This window comes from Abrus precatorius, unplaced genomic scaffold (genome assembly GCF_003935025.1).
Source record: "Abrus precatorius isolate BTA unplaced genomic scaffold, Abrus_2018 Scaffold2, whole genome shotgun sequence".
Classification (NCBI taxonomy): Eukaryota; Viridiplantae; Streptophyta; class Magnoliopsida; order Fabales; family Fabaceae; genus Abrus; species Abrus precatorius.
In genome coordinates, this window is record NW_020874362.1 from 12,550,100 (window position 1) to 12,567,251 (window position 17,152).

Genomic DNA, 17,152 nt, shown 5'->3' on the forward strand with positions numbered 1-17,152 from the left:
TTTCTCACTTCATTTGAAAAAGATTAACAATCCAATTCCTTGTGAGAGAATTTTAAATTAGGTCCACAAAACTACTTAAATTAATCACAAAATCATATTTGATATGGTTCTTCCTTGAAAAATTAACTTGCAACGTCCTTTCATAAATATATTTAAGTAACTAAAAAAAGGTGATGCACCATTTATCAATATCCTTTTGCTTGTAGGACTTCAAGTTGTTGCCAACTCATTGAGTTATGCCCAAGCAAAAGAACGAGCTCCAATGCTTTTGTGATTCCAAAAATTGCTATCCATCTCATAATCCAAGTCTCTGCATGATAGATTCCAAGAATAATTACATCTTGAACAAGAATCATTTGAAGTGTGACTTTTATTTCTTTTATTTTCATTTTAGTTAATAGCTTATCATAAAGAAATTTTCACATAAAAGCTTTAGCTCTAGAAGGACCAAGCTAGTCCCCAACTTTGCCAAAATATGGATAAATTCCTATATTCTTATTAGAATAATCATTAAACAACTTGCAAGTTGATTTAAAAAAAAAAAAAATATATATATATATATATATATATATATATATATATATATATTCGAGAGATGAAATCAAATAATCAATAGAATCTTAACATTTGTCTGTACCTTGGGCACTCATAACCTTTAATTTGTTATAAATAATAGAGAATAATTATTCTTAATCAAGTCTCAATCTTGATAATTTTAAATTTAATTATATTAAAAACTACTTCAAGTAATTAGACTACCTTAAATTAGTTTCATTTTAAAAAGATATAGTATTACATGAATAAAGTTTATTTAAGCTGGATATATTTTGAATATTTTATTCTTTATTTAAAATTGTTTTTGGAAAAGCTTTATTTAGTTATTTCTAATTCATCAAGAAATGTGATAACGTATACGTTAACAAAAACTTAATGAAAAAAAAAACATTTTCGTGAGTACGAGGACAAAATTGTTCATGTAACGTTCGGTGCCGAACTACTGCAAGTAACAGTCTGCGCCAAACCATGGCCGTTTAAAAATTCGAGTTCCAATACGAAACGCGAAACTTCCATGTTCTTGCTTTTTCCTCATCATCACTGCACAAAGCCTTAAAAAAAGGAGAGAAAGAATAGAGCTTTTTATATTTACGTTGATGCTTGCACCTTTCCGAGTTTTCAAAAAGCTTGTTATTCGAATCTTCAATTATTGAGCATTGGCGTATACACCATTGAAGATTCTCTGTCTCCTCCACTGTAACTTCACGCACCAACGCAGAACGTTCCAACGACACCACCATATCATGTTTCACTCCTTATCACGATCACCATCATCCTCAAGGAATCTTCAAGATTCAGAAATTAGCTTCTCCATTCTCTTTCAGTCACTACCGCTCCTTTTTACTTTCTTCGGCAAAACGCGAGTCGTTCATTACTCAAACGCAACGCCGTTTCATTGTCTTTGCTTTTGTTGGTTGGTTAATCTGTTGATTCTGATGCAGAATCGAAGTGTTCTTTTTTATTTTTCCTAGGTAGTTTTTCTCTGATTCTACATTTTATCTACCCCCCCCCCTCCTTGCTTATGCAGAATGTCGTTTTGTCAAAAGAAACTTGGTTGCTTGTGTTTGAAGCCATCAACAATGACTGGTGTTTCGGACTGCGGTGACTTAACGACATTGTGTTACTTGCGTTGGTGTATGTTGTAAGAACGAGTCGTTTTATTTTCGTGGGCATCAAGCCTCTCTGCTCTTTGCTTGTTGCACTGAACAGATTGAGAAGTTACTTGGAAGTTGGAAACTACAACCTCGACGACGATACATTTGTGTCGTTTTATATATAGAATTTGGAATTGGTTTACGTGTTCATTTTCATCATCGTGTCTGATTTTGCAGAGAAGTGTGGTGTTGATGGGTGGGCGAAGTTCTAAGGAGGATAGTTGGAGACAGAGTTCTTCTGTGCGCTCTGCTTCTTCATGGAGTGCATATTTGGATCCCCAATGGGGTTATGATTATGATGATCCACAATCGTCTTATTCTTCTTATGGCTATGAAGCTTATGCTAGTGAGAATGTAGTCAGAGATGATAGTACCAAGCTACAGAGAAGATACTCCAGAATTGTTGATAATTACAATTCCATTGACGAGGTCAAGTAATTTTAGTGAGAGTGTTTTATTTTTCATAGCACTTAAAAAGGATAGTTGTTTTGAAGATAAAACTTAGGTACAATAATCTTGTTGCTGTACTGCGGTTAAAATTGGAGTTTCACGTCAGAAATATGCATTGACCTTAGACGTCGAATGGGTTATTATGGTGAATCTCTAATTTTAATGGGAGAACAGCATTAAAACCACCTATGGTACTGCACCTAAATTTTATCTTTTTTCTTAATTATGAACTAGATTTCATTGCAAACTGTAAATGGCAGCTTGTTGGTCTTGCTTTGATATGTGCTCGTTGAAGAAAGCTAAATATAATTCACTCTGCATCTGTAGTTATTTGAATGAGTTTAGAATATACATATAGATATTTACTTCATAGTGCAGTTTGATGTGATTTGGAATTACTTAGGGTAGTGTTGATAACTTGGTATTGTCTTTAAATTCCTTTATCATTAATAGTGCTCTTATTTATCCTTGTATTATTGCAATTATTATAACCTAATATTCGATTACAGGTTAGTGAGGCTCTTGCACGTGCAGGGCTTGAGTCTTCGAATCTTATTGTTGGTGTAGATTTCACCAAGAGTAATGAGTGGACTGGTTAGGCATTTTATATATTTAATAAAGTTGGATTTTATGGAGTGCGTTCTAGTGTAATATGTTGAACTTGGTGTTAATTTTTTAGGCAAGAATTCATTTAATAGACGAAGCTTGCATCACATTGGGAGTGGTCTGAATCCCTACGAGCAAGCAATATCAATTATTGGGAAAACCTTGGCTGCATTCGATGAGGATAATATGATTCCCTGTTTTGGATTTGGAGATGGTATCTCTTAAACTAGACACAATTTAACATTTATGGAATCCATTGTTTTGAAGTTAAGAGATTGTTATAAGAAATACTATGATATATGGCAGCATCAACGCACGATCAAGATGTCTTCAGTTTCTATCCGGATGAAAGATTTTGCAATGGATTTGAAAACGTGTTAAGCCGTTATAGGGAAATTGTTCCTCATCTTCGACTTGCAGGTTATATTTTAACTAATATTCTTGTTCCTAAGGATATTTGGTTAATCCTGTTATAGATATTCTAATATTGAGTTAATGGTGCTTATTAGTTTGATTTCAGGTCCTACTTCATTTGCGCCAATAATTGAAATGGCCATGACAATTGTTGAGCAGAGTGGAAGCCAGTACCATGTTTTGGTGATAATCGCAGATGGCCAGGTATATCCATATATATCAAATGAAATTTTGAGAAAACAATTGGTGACTGATTTTCCTTTTGCCCTTAGACTTGTCCTCTATCAATTTTATTCTCATAATTTGTTGGATTTTGATAGGGAAATAAGTAATATAGTTTGCTAGATAGACTTGATTGTGCTTTCACCTTCGTTCTTTAGGGATAAGTTATTGCGTAAAGAGTCCTTCTTTCACCTGAATTCGTGTTACTTCATTTTTCCACTTAAGGCACGATTTCCATTAAACTGCATATTTTGGAAAACTAGGACTGCTTGTGGAGTACTAAACTAAGGACTGGGGCGAAGGAGCTTCTTAGGGAGAACTTTTTTTTCTTCTTAAAATTTAGTAAGTTTGGTAAAATAGTCAAAGCGGTATTTTTTTTAATCATAAATAAAAATTTGAAATTTATGATTTAAAGCTATATGAGATTATTTTTTTATTTAAATTTTATTCAACTATTAATTATTTTAAATACAAAATTAATTTTTAATATCTTTTATATATATAATATCACCACCAAACATGTTCTTTTCAGACAATCAAATCGAAATAGATTATCCTAAGATTTTTTTTAACTTAACATGTCTAAAATAACTTATTTTTATAAATGAATATAGATATAATTAATTTTTGAATAATGTTTTCTAATTTCTTCGCTACTAACCCAAACATGCACAAAATAATATAATTATATACACTCAAACTTAATGAATCTATGATGAGTATATGATAATAAAAGTTAAAATACATTTAATCTCTTATTTTCTTCTTCTAAATAAATGATTTTGCAGATAAAAAATCAAGCACAGAATAAAGCATAAGCAGGTCCTGTGCGGCTTGCATTGTTTCTAGTGTTGAAGATATCTTATATCGACTAAGAACTTCTTGCTGGACTTCGTGTGCGTTTGGAACAATGCAAGCATAAGAGGATGATTGAACCATATAAGATTTGGACAATAGCCAATATCCTTCCTCTGAGTTAATTTTTGAGATTGAGTTAAACGAAAGACTTCAAAGAAAGCCAAATTCCTATCAAAGCTAGACCCATTCAAATGATTCAAATGAATGAAGAACTATTTCAATATTGGAAATTTGTTAGCAAATTCAATGGGCCTGCTAATAGGAATGATAGTTCCTTGGTGAATATTATGGCCAAACGTAGTCCATTTCTAATATCCACCACCTATTGGACAGCTAAAATATATTGGGATAGCTATGCTTAAATATGAGTTTTGTGACTTAGGTTGAGAATATAGTATTGCGGTGACTTGTTCGTGAACATGGAAAACTCTTGTCATGCTGTAAATTCATATATGGTCATAGTTGCCATGTGAAAAAGTGGGTCTTTCTTGCAGTAAATGTTTTGCTGTGAAGTGTAAACAGTAAACTCATCCACAAATGTTTGATACAGGTAACAAGAAGTGTTGACACTGGACATGGGAAACTAAGTCCACAGGAACAGAAGACTGTGGATGCTATTGTTGCAGCTAGGTGATTCTGATGTTTTTGCTTGAGAATGTTTCCTTTCTTTGAAACTTCATGTCTTATATACCTGCTTTCCCACAGTAAATTACCTCTTTCAATCATATTGGTTGGTGTTGGAGATGGACCATGGGACATGATGAAGGAATTTGATGACAATATCCCAGCTCGGGCCTTTGATAATTTTCAGGTAAGTAATGGCATAGAACATTCAACATACTTGTTAAAATGTTTTCACTAGTGGAAATTGATCCAATGAATCATAGTTGATCCTCCTCCTCCTGTTTTAGTTTGTTAATTTCATGGACATTATGTCAAAGAACATCCCTCCTTCACGAAAAGAGGCAGCCTTTGCACTTGCATCATTGATGGAAATTCCTTCTCAGTATAAGGCAGCAATAGAGCTTAATCTACTGGGGTAAGTATTTTGGTTCCTCACTGTTCCTATGTGTTTTTATCTCAGAGAATTTGGTTTTGGCGGGCACAATGACGTCTTTTGATCCTTGTAACTCACCTCATCTAGTGGGATGAAACTTGGTTGTTGTTGTTGTAGAACAGATACTATTTATTTTAATTCCATGTGTTCATTTTCTGAGTAAATATTTGTGATAACTAATGCTTTTAACTCTTCTTCAGTAATCGGCAGGCCAATGCTCCTCAAAGGGTTGCTCTACCACCGCCCACTTGTAGTTCGGCATCTCTGAACACTTCAGAGCCTTCTCATGCTGCAACGTTTGAGCCCAGTTTCCTTCCTCAGTATGGCGACAGCCACACAGTTGGCACAGCTTCTTCTGCCCCAAGTTCCGCTTATGATTATCAAGTACGAATTTGTCTAAAAGAATAATGTTATTTTCATAATTAGGTCTTTTTTGGAGCAGTATCTTTGAGGAAGGTACTTATGAATTGCTAGAAATTGTGTGAATATATATATTTGTTTCTTATTTCATGTCTTCATTCAATTTAGCTTTTGTTTGTAAATTTTAGATGCCCTAGTTAAGATTTTAGAACTTCGATTGCTCACTAACGTATAAGATATCCACATTATTTACTATGGAATTCCTTTTAGTGAGTCATTGCTAATAAAAGAAAATGGACAAGATGTGGGGTAGTGCTAGGTTAACCAGTATGTTAGTAGCTCAGCATACTGCATATCTTATGTTGATTATGACAGCAGGCAATAGCTGTACCATCATCATTAATAGGTATTGCAAAGCAGCTGCCGCATTTAAGATATTGGAATTCTAGATTCTGGTTCTCTTTTTTTGTTATCAAAATGGTAATAAGGATGTTACTCCAATACTACTAGTCAAGGCAACCATTTCATGTCTGCTTGCATACCTTGTTTTTGGAATCTTTAAATAAAAGAATTGATTTAATATATTAATGAATTATTGTGTGAAATAGTTCTTGATTCTTTAAATCCTTCAACTTTTTGTAGGATTTGTAAATAATTTTACTTCAGATGAATTCATTTTAATTAATTATAGATTTACAAAGTTGCAAACTTGGTCTAATGAATTACCTAATTCAAAATAACTGTTGTTATTCCTTCTTTTACGAAAAAGAATTATAAAGTTGTTAGATGGATTGGATCATTTTGAGGTTTTTGATTTTTGGCTATCTTAATAGTCTCCCCCTTCCAGGCATCAATTTCCTGTTTTATCTACTATCAAGAATCAAATGAACATGCTTGATATGAATGGTAAAACAGAACGCGTTAATCTAGAATGTCATCTGTAGCATAACTTGGGTGTCTCTTCCGTGCTACATTTATATGTCTAACGAATGTAACTTGAGAATCTAAAATGGTGGTTATCATGAATCCAAATTGTAGTATAGTAGCATAGTTTCATATGTTTTCGAGGGTTGTCGTAATGTGCATTTGACAAATGAAATTGGCCTTATGCAGCTTTGTCCCATTTGTCTGAGCAATGCAAAAGACATGGCTTTCGGATGTGGGCATCAGGTAAATAGAACTTTTCTTGATTTTTTTAATAATTGTTAAGGACACATCAAACATGGGGAGTTTATTTGACATCTTTTATTTTATTTGTTCTGGTAGACATGTTGTGAATGCGGACCAGATCTTCAGTCGTGCCCCATCTGCAGGAGCCCTATTAATACCAGAATTAAGCTTTACTAAGCATATATGTAATGTAACTGGGGAATTGATTTTTTATTTTCATGCATGTGTGGTGCCAGTCACAATTCTTTGATTTTTTTTTCTTAACTAGTTAACATGGTAAAAGTTAGTGTTAGATATGGCTGTGTGCAACACTTGATTGTACATGTATCCATTTGATGAATTTTATTTTGTCTTTTCCTTCTGTCATTACTTTTGTTATCTAAGTATCATGATTTTCTTATTCAACTGTTGTTTTTTCTATTTTTTTCAAAAGATTATAAATTGTTGAATGACTTGGCGGCTGGTGATCCACACCAGATGAAGGTGGCAGAACTTTCTCTCCGTTTAGAAGACAAATGAAATAGAAAAGAAGAAATAACGGGAAAAAAAAAAAAGAGAAACAGAGTAAAAATAAGATAAAATAAAAGATGAACTATAATGATATATAAAAATGAGAGAGAGAAAATAAAAACTTGTTTGAATGATTAAGAAAATAGTAAAAAAATTGATGATTGTATCAGATAATTTTTTATACTAAAAAGATAACTTAATAAAAAAAATTAAAGTTTTTCTGTAATATTTTTTAAAAAGTGTCTTAAATTTGTAGACATTTTTACATTATATAAATATAAAATATTATTATACATCAAAAAATTTAACAAACAAAACTGTTTATGACTTCTTTTCCTGTTTTTTCTATTATTGTGATGGGGAAGAGAAAGAGAATTTTATTAGAGAGATATTTAGTTAGTGGTTTTTTTTATTAAACTTTTAAAAAAATTTAAGTTAAGAATATTAACTTATCGTGTTTAGGTTTCATGTTTTAAAAATTATTTTTAAGAAACTAATACTTTTAAGAGTATTTTTTAATTATATTTTTCTAAAAATATTTTCATAAAAGAAGTGAAAATTTAGGATTTTCATAAAAATAGTCTTTTATAATATTTTTTTAACATTATCAAGTTTAAACTTAAATTATGTTATTTCTCTATTTTAAGATTGTATACTTAAAATCTTTATATCCATCTTGCTCTTGTAATAAAATATTATTTAAAGTTTTGTAACTTTTATTATTATTATTATTATTATTAAATTCATTTTTTTATATTTTTGTAATATATGATTTTTTTAATAGTTGTATTTCTTTTCTTTTTTTTGAATTCCTAAATAGGAATACTCAATTTTTTGTGAATTTTTTTGTTATTATTAGAAGACTAAAATTATCTTTGTTGATAATTTTTTTTTCTTTTATAACTAGTATTAATAATTATGTAAAAATATTTTGATATCAATTATTGTAATGTATTGTCGGACTATTATAGATGAAGTTGAGACTCTATCCTTTGTCATATCTCTTTTAACAATATGATTATTTTTCCTTAAGTTTAATTTATTCATTATTCTTAGTAGATTAACCATTTTAAGTTCTTAAACCTTATGTGATGAGGACCACTCTAGCTGACTTTCACTCCATTCTCAGTACTTACTACTAGTTCACTATTCAAGCTTACCAACACATAAACAATTCTCACTGCTACACTGAAGTTTTAACTTAAAATTCTCTTTCTATTAAGTTTAACTTATAAACTAAACTATCATTCTCCTCTCCCCCTCCTTTTAAAATTAGAAGTTGTTAGGCTTTGATACCAATTAGTGAGATTGCACAACATTCTGATTTTTACTTTTGAACTTCACATAAGCAAAGTATTATTGGATGCAAATAGTAAAATATGATAAAAGTATCGAAATTAATAAAAACTGATAAAATCTTGTACAAATGAATCTTGCTTACAACATTGTTGAAAGTTGATACAAAGATATTAAGTAGAAACTAGTATAAGGCTTGATTAGGTTATTGTCACTAATACCTTCTGCAATCTCAAAATTGGCCTTATATAGAGATTTTGAATCTTGTAATAGGATTCTTTCTTATCTTCTTGTCCTTCTTTTATTGTTTAATAGATGCTAGTTGTCCACCACTTCTTGTACGAAGATGTTGTCGAGACCTCTTCTTACTGTTTGACAAATCCATGGTTGTACAAAGATGCTTCCAATTGCATAATTTGTTGAACTTTTCTTCTGATCATGTTGTACTAAGGCTAGCAACAAGTCTGGACTTTTGTTATCTGAATAATTGGTTTTTTTTTCTTTTCTAAAAATCATGAACTAGTTAAACTTGAAGAATTTGATAAATTTGTATGTAGGGTCTTCAAATTTGTTTGTAACCATTGATCAATTTTTTGTTTATGGTGGAACTCAAAGTTAAACTTACTCCACCATTTAACTTTTGTTATCCTTACTAATAGTTGGACTGATGATTGTTCTGCTAATTTTGTGGAATCATATTCCCATATTATGATCCAAGAAATTCCTTAGCTTTCAATGAAGGATATGAGCTAATATTCTTGAGTTTGTTCGGCTCATAAAGTATTGTAAGGCTATTTTTGCTTCTCCAGGCAGTATGAAGATTATTGGTCCAAAGTCATGGAACCAATAGCATAACCATTTTGGAAATTTAAGAAAAATTCCTTTTCTAAACTAAATATATCACGAATGGGTAACTGATTTAAAATAGAGAATATTTTTCCAAGCACTAATATAATCAAAACGTATTGTTTTATTTGGTAATTTTGTTGTAAAACTTTTATATTGGTAAAAGGGTTGTCCCCCATCCTATATTGTCAAAATATTATTAATTTTAAAATTTAAAAATATTATCTCTTGTTTTTGGGTCTTTCTAGTAGGTTATTCTATAGATTGTATCTACTAAAATAAGTTCATGAAATTCTATTTTATTTTATTTTTTGTGATGAGGTTGATACAAAATGACAGTTTGGTGGAAAGATTTTCTTTGCAATTTGGGTAAAGAGAACTATTCTGGTTCTATTGGTAAAATGAGGATACAATTAAACTTTTAAACATTTGATGTTTCTATTGGTTATGTAGTGGCTAAAGAGCCTAATATTGTAAAATTATTAAAAAAATGTTATTATTTCTTTTGGAGTGATTGGTACTTATTTTTGTAAAGCTTGAAGGGTTGTCATTACCTTTTTACCTTTTTCTGATTTGGTAGGTATTTGTGGTTGTTTTGGTTTAGGTGGTTTGGGAGGTCCATAGCTTGTAATAGTCATCCTAGACATTTTTCTCTCTGCAAAAATTCTTTTGAAAGATAATAAGGTAAAAAATTCCTTACGCGTAAACAACTCTCGAACCCAAATCTAGTTTCAAAGATTATTTTTATTAAATATTTTTTCAATGTTTTCTTTAATAAACTTTAGTGGGGACACCTCATAGTTGATTTTTTAAACTGATTACAAACTCGTTTCTACATATTTCCTTTTCTCTACGGGAGTGTCATCCCGTTGTGACCCCGATTGCTACAAAGCTGAAGCATCTCGAGCTGAAACACCTGTAAAGAACATTATGTGAGACTTCTCCAGGCTCACCTTCACTTTCTCTTGAAGATGCTTCCAAAAGTCTCCTTATTGAAAGTGGTTGCAACAAGTTGAACACTTTTGAGACAATTGCTAATACTCAACCCATTCTTCTACTATGCTTCCCGAACAATATTCTCAAAGTCAGTATAAGTTGCCCAAGCCGCTTGGAAGCGAAATGGGCAATTCTGAATCCCCTGAGTAGACCTATAACACCTAATTATCAAAAGGGAGTGATAAGAGTGTATACGGGCAATATGTTCCACATACGCTTCTGGAAAGAGATTCTACCACCTATGATCTCCCATTGCTCTATCCAACCCTTTTAAAAGGATGCCCCTGCCACATTGTTTTCGGTGTCAAGTGAACCTGTGGCCTGAGTACTCTAAATCCATTATGTTGGATATGTCTATCATATCAAGAAATGGCATAACTCACTAAAAGGAGAACAACCTACCCTTAGCTTTTGAAGGTTGTGAGACCTTATTAAAATCCCCCACTATAATCCACAGGTATTGAATGGACAGTCAAAGACAACCATGAGATCATGGACTAGCGTACACTACAGTCATGACCCAATACCTATTGCCACATGAGACCTGTAAGGATATGGCCTGAGTGAAAGATGCCAAAATGTCAATCATGAAACACCTATCTTGGTGTGTCAAGACCCATACCACTATGACCAATAGCCTCCACAATGGCCATACCTTCAAAGCCAAGCTTCTTCCAAAAGGACACTGTAATATTAAAAGTACAACGCATTTGCATAACAATAAACAAATCATGTTTAAAGGTTTACAAGAGATCCTTCACACATCATTGAACACGGGCATTACAAGCCCACAAATATTCCATGAAATGATGTTAAATTCTCTACTAGTCATGGGCACGTATAAAAGAAAGATCCACGGTATCAATTGGATGAGTTGTTGCCATCAACTTCCATGTCAAACTCATCTTGTGACAATCCCAACAATGCTACATCCTCATCGATCCTTGGCTCCTTCTCAACAAGCCCCATCTTCACATGAGGTGGTTTTCCTTTGTAAAGTAATTCATCCACATCATTTTCCATGAACACATATTTGTTTTCTGATACATTAGACAATTGCATGGTAGATTGTGCTCCTCCTCCAATGTCATATATTATCTTTCATGCAATAATTCTAATGAGTCGAGAAGCACTATGCGGTTGTGGGCTCATAACTTAGGACTGTTTTGATTTCAAGATAAGAGTAACATGCTGATTAACATGAGCATGCAAAGGGGAGTCCTAATTGTTGCTCTCTCCTCTCATGTGTTTCTTTTCAAATTTATGTGGTAGGTCCACTTTGACCCCACTAGTTGACCCAATGACAAAGCTATTATTTTGTAACTTCTCTTCAACAAAACAATCCTTTGCTAAAGCTGAAATGGGTTAAAGGAAAACAAATCTCTTCCTTTTATGTTGTAACCCCCTTGGACTTCGGTTTTCCTTTTTTTTTTTTCAACAACCAACCAATTCCTGTGAATTTGAAAATCTATATATGAGGGAATTTGTTGATTATTTGTAATTGTTCTATGATTTGTAGAGTCTAATGATTGAGGTGCATCATTAGTTGGAACAATGGGTCCCTTCGCCATCCTTACATTAGTAGGGTTTCCTGGTTCAGCTATAGATGATGTAATGCAGTTCTGAGTTACATGATCGTAGTAGCCACATGTTGAACAATGCAAATGAAGGCCTTCGTACTTAATATTATACCATGTTCTGCAAAGTCAGAATTTTCTCACCATGGGCATCTTAATGAATCTCAACACAAATTCTGGCAAACTTTTCTTGTATCATATCAACTATTTTCATGTCAACTTTGATAGGAGTGCCCATTGCTGAAGCAAGCATTAACATGATGTTTTCATCGTAAAATTCTAGACTTAGGCACGACATTCTAATCAAGACAAGAGTCTTGTCAATCTTTGCATAAGCTGCTATGAAATCTGGTATCCAATGTCATATTGTGAGTAAAAATCATGACTGGCGTCCATCAAATCGAAGTCACCAGATAGTTTCCAAGTAGTGCTCAACTTTTCCTTCAACAAGAAAAATTCTATCATCTTTTCCAATAATTTGATCACCAGACAGTCTTTCCAAAGTTGACATATTCTTGCATGCTCCTGGTCATCCAAATAAAACTTTGAAAGCAGACAATTCTTGTCCATTAGCTCCATCCTCACAAGACCATGCTGAATTAGGTTGTGTGCATTGGTTTGAGATTTAGGTCATCCTCTTAGGTAGTGGTCTTCATGTTGGTGTTGATGTTGTCATTAAGTTTATGTGTAGAAATTGCCAACTTCAATACTTTTAAAAGTTTAAAAATTTTCCTTAAAAATATGAAGTGCTACTTGTATCCACATTGAAACTAATATTTAGAATAATTTAATAAAATTTTAAAATTATTATTTTATTAAAATTACTAAAATGTAAAATTTTAAAGATGTAGATTTCTCAATTTCATTTCATAAAATATATAGTTATAGTTTAACATATTAAGATATTGGTTCTGGAGTGAACAAAGCTTTACCTTTATGAAATTGTGAACCGATTATAGAAACCAAAAAGTGGTAAAATCAAAATAAGTAAATAAATATAAGAAAAAATTTATTTGAATTTAATTCAAATGTAATAAGTTTTTACGAGTGTTAGAAATATATTATACTATTAGTTATACTTAAAAATTATTAAAAAAAATATAAACGTACGAGAGATGATTATTAAATTAAGAATAAAAATTATTAAATTTAAACAAAGATTCTATAATTTTTAATAAATTTTAATTAATAACTAAAATAAAGAATGTGTTAAATTTTTCATAATTTTTTTATTTATAATCTTTGGAATGAAGGTTTGTGGGTATATTAAGAAATAAAATTATTTTTTTATTATGAAAGAAAGTAATTATTATATTAAAGAATTTAATTGAAAAGTACTGCGATTCAATTATGAAACATTTTACTAACAATAATTATTACATTGATGGTATATTTGAAATAAAATTTATATTAAATTTTTTTTTACTAATTACTTATATTTTACAAAATTTAAAATATCTAACAGATATATTTAACATTTTAATATTATATATTTTTAGATAAATATTAAAAAAGATATTATTTAATTTCGATTAAATAGTGGAATGCCACGATATTAAATTATTGATGAGTGATTGCTAAGATACGATGACACGGTCATTAAAAAGAAGGGAAACCTGCTAACTTGGACAGGTAGATGATTGAATTGGGAAGTGAAGAAATTTATATCTTAGTAAAATATAAATACACTCAACAAACTTCTCTGGTTGCATTTAATACACTCAACAGCTTCTATACATTCACCTCAACTAATATGGCCTCTGTCATATCACACTTCACATAACAGAACCAAAAACTCTCTAGAATTCATAAACACTTGCAAATCTTTCTCATAATTTTCTGTGATTTTGTGTTAATGAATTGTTTTAATTCTGAAAAACCCACCATGTCAACCCTCCAAATGGTTCCTCTTAGCAAGCTTCGTTACCAAAAGCTAAGACATGAGTTTGGGTCTGATGAGGAAAGGGACAGAGTGAGTAAGCCAAGGAGCTGGCTCAGGTTCAGAAGGTTTCACATAAGGAGAAGATTCAAGTTGAAAATTCCAAGCTTGAGAAGATTATGGAGGAAAAGGGCTAGGTTGGTCTCATCCATGAGAATTTCATGTGCTAAAGTGATGAAAAGGTTCAAGGATGGGCAAGTTCATTTTGGTGATCTTTTTGCTGGCAACTACTTGTTCTTGCAAGTCAATCCTGCATCACTCAAGTCCCTTCAAAAGGATTTCCCTCTTTCAAAAATTGCATAGTTCCTTTATCTTGTATTAATTTGGTATTTACCATTTCCCACTTCATAATCATGTATCATCTATGTATTGTGCAAAGCAGCTAGCTAGGTCTTGGTTTTCTCTTTACAAATGCTCTCACTACCACATTCAGAAAAATGTTGGATTTGGGAGCACCAAAATTATTTATAATTCAGATAAATAGCTTCAACTCAAAATCATTGTCTTCTTGTAATGGCCATCAATTGATGGATCATTAGATCGTATATTCGTATATCCTATTAAAATATATTGTGAGAATTAATTCCTTTTAATGGTTGGTAGCATTCCTGAGGTTACCTTATCGTTTTACCTAAACGGTGACGAGGTATTGAAGAGATTACCAACCTTTATCATGTTATAAAAATTATGTAAAAAATTACTGACATAATTTTTAATTTAATTTTACATATTGAAATTATTAATTGATAATTTCATGAATTAAAAAAATAGATGAAAATTTCCTTGTTAATATCGGTTTAAAACAGTAGGAAGTGAACGAAAGTAAAACAGGCAACGGTTTAAGTGTGCGGTGATTCACAATTATGAAGGTTGGTTGGAATAATGGTTGATGTTGAACTCCGATGCATGCTGTGAGGCCACCCTCTACAAGCTTTTTCATTTTTCTGGAATATCTATTAATGTCATCACCAAACACGACGGTGACATGCATGCGCGTGCTCATCAATTTCTTTCTTTAAAATTTTATTATATTTTCTTCTTTTTATGTTAAGTTTTATGTATTTATTTTTTGAAATATAAAATACAGTGCTTTTTTTTTTACTTTTAAATGTCATTTTTTATCTTTATTTTAAACGATAAACAATTTTCGTATAAAACAGTCATGCTTAAATTAAGACCATTTACGATTTAGTTGTGGGTAGTAAATATCCTCTATTGTAGAAAAGAAATAGAAGTTGATAGGGTACATAAAATCTCACCCTTAATTCTTCTATACTTCAAATTTAAAATAAAAAAATATTATATGCAGTTGAAATGTTAAATCGACCGGATACAGACCATCTATTCTTACAACGGAGCTAACTGTTTTAGCAATATTTTTTACACACATAACTCAAATCTAAAAGTTTATCTAAGGAATATTCAATTATAATTTGAACCAACTAACCATTTCTATATTCTATGTTTTCATTTACAACAGTGTTTTTCATTTTATAAAGAGTTGCAAAGTTATTTAAAGACATGATATAGATCATTTTTGTTAATTATATTTTTTTTAATAAACGGGACCTAAAAGCTTAAAAACAAATAAATACCTATACTTGTTAATATTTTTTCTTAATAAAAAATAAGCTTAATTATATTTTAGTTTTTATAGAAATAATATTTCTATGACAAATCTTTAAAAAAAATTAGTTAGAACTTAATTTTTGACTTTTGTTAAATTATAAAAATTTATTGTTTGTCATAATAGATTCTTCTCGTATATTATTTATTGTATATTTTCTGAAATTATATATTTTATATATAAGTGTACTTAACAAAAAAATTTTAAAGTTGCAATTAGCTATTTCTAGAGCATGTTTATTTATGTTATTGTTATTAAATTATTATAACGATAATTAAGATATCTTTCACTACATCAAAAACTCTCCTTTATACTTTAAATTTTTCACAATCAATAACACCTTCTTGTGATATGACTATCTTTCAATATCTATATATGTTATGCACAACATCAACTTTTTCCTCTAGATAAGTCGCAAATTTACTATAATGGTATATTACTATGTTAAAAGTCATCTCTACACATGCAAGATGTAATATTTAAATTATCTATAAAATTTAACCTATTAAAAAAAATTAAAGAAAATCACAATGACATGTCTATTACTAGCTGTTTGTTACCAACCTCACTAACATAAGATTTTGGAAGAACATGTGACTTGAAGTACATTATCAAAGCTCTTGCTTTTTGGCACAACCTTTATAGCTTTCATAGACCTTCCAATCTATATATAAATGCTAACTTGGATAATGAATGCCTCTTCTTCAATCAAATTCCATACTAGAAAGTGATGTGCTAAGCACATATATCTTTTTTTCCTTCTATTTAAGCTTGAAACACTTGAACATATGCTGAGCACGTGTTTCTCCTTCAACTCATCTTCTTTTTCTACTTTAAGCATCTTGTTTTCCAACTAAAGAGTGTTATGTGTTAGAGATTTTCATGTGCTAGTAATGAATTGATTTCTATTATACAACTCACCACTTAAGAAGAACAATTAATGACAAAGACTAAATTTTTACATTTTAAAAAAAGTCAAAAATTAAATACTAACAATTTTTTTTAAGAAACTTATAATAAAGGATGCTACTTTTATAAGGACCGAAAATATAAAGCCTAATAATTAGTTTACATTTTCAACATTTTTATATTTATATAAATTGAAAATAAATAACAAATTATTTTCATAATCTTAAAAACAATAAAATAGTCACTATTTAAACATAATTAAATCGTCACTTCAAGATAATCTAATTTAATTGTTGGTTCATTAAACACAACGAAAACCTTTGTTATGTTAAAATACTGAAGTTGGCTAATTAAACGATGAAGACACGTGTATTTGTTTAAGTTTTGTGACACTTACAACTACCATTAAAATAAAATTAGAATGGACATGGATTTCATTAACTTAGTGGCTCCTACCTCTCTTCTATTGTCCCTTTTCTCTCATTTCATACCATTGACTCCAATCACACCCAAAACTTTAAATCAGTAAATCTTTCGAAAATTTGTGTTCTTACTACTACTTTTTTGTTTCTTTGGTTAGGAAATTAAAGTTAAGAACACTACATC

The 17,152-nt window shown here is 30.8% G+C and overlaps 2 protein-coding genes across 2 annotated transcripts; both read left to right on the top strand.

Moving 5' to 3' along the window:
• The first annotated feature begins 1,878 nt into the window (after window positions 1-1,878).
• On the top strand, window positions 1,879-7,086 carry LOC113858851 (E3 ubiquitin-protein ligase RGLG2-like). Its single transcript, XM_027491626.1, has 11 exons — window positions 1,879-2,138; window positions 2,669-2,753; window positions 2,839-2,979; window positions 3,072-3,185; window positions 3,286-3,383; window positions 4,810-4,889; window positions 4,965-5,070; window positions 5,171-5,298; window positions 5,517-5,700; window positions 6,790-6,846; window positions 6,943-7,086. The coding sequence occupies exons 1-11, from the start codon at window positions 1,902-1,904 to the stop codon at window positions 7,021-7,023; spliced, it is 1,311 nt and encodes a 436-aa protein (XP_027347427.1). The 5' UTR covers window positions 1,879-1,901; the 3' UTR covers window positions 7,024-7,086.
• Window positions 7,087-13,795: 6,709 nt separating this feature from the next.
• LOC113859190 lies at window positions 13,796-14,464 on the top strand. Its single transcript, XM_027492005.1, has one exon. The coding sequence runs from the start codon at window positions 13,927-13,929 to the stop codon at window positions 14,311-14,313; it is 387 nt and encodes a 128-aa protein (XP_027347806.1). The 5' UTR covers window positions 13,796-13,926; the 3' UTR covers window positions 14,314-14,464.
• The last annotated feature ends 2,688 nt before the right edge of the window (window positions 14,465-17,152 follow it).

Bases quoted from the DNA above. Each gene is read 5' to 3' on its own strand.
- LOC113859190 (XM_027492005.1), top strand. From the start codon at position 13,927: ATGAATTGTTTTAATTCTGAAAAACCCACCATGTCAACCCTCCAAATG.
- LOC113858851 (XM_027491626.1), top strand. From the start codon at position 1,902: ATGGGTGGGCGAAGTTCTAAGGAGGATAGTTGGAGACAGAGTTCTTCT. The intron at 2,139-2,668 runs GTCAAGTAATTT...ATTCGATTACAG, and splicing joins ATTACAATTCCATTGACGAG to GTTAGTGAGGCTCTTGCACG. The intron at 5,701-6,789 runs GTACGAATTTGT...GGCCTTATGCAG, and splicing joins GTTCCGCTTATGATTATCAA to CTTTGTCCCATTTGTCTGAG.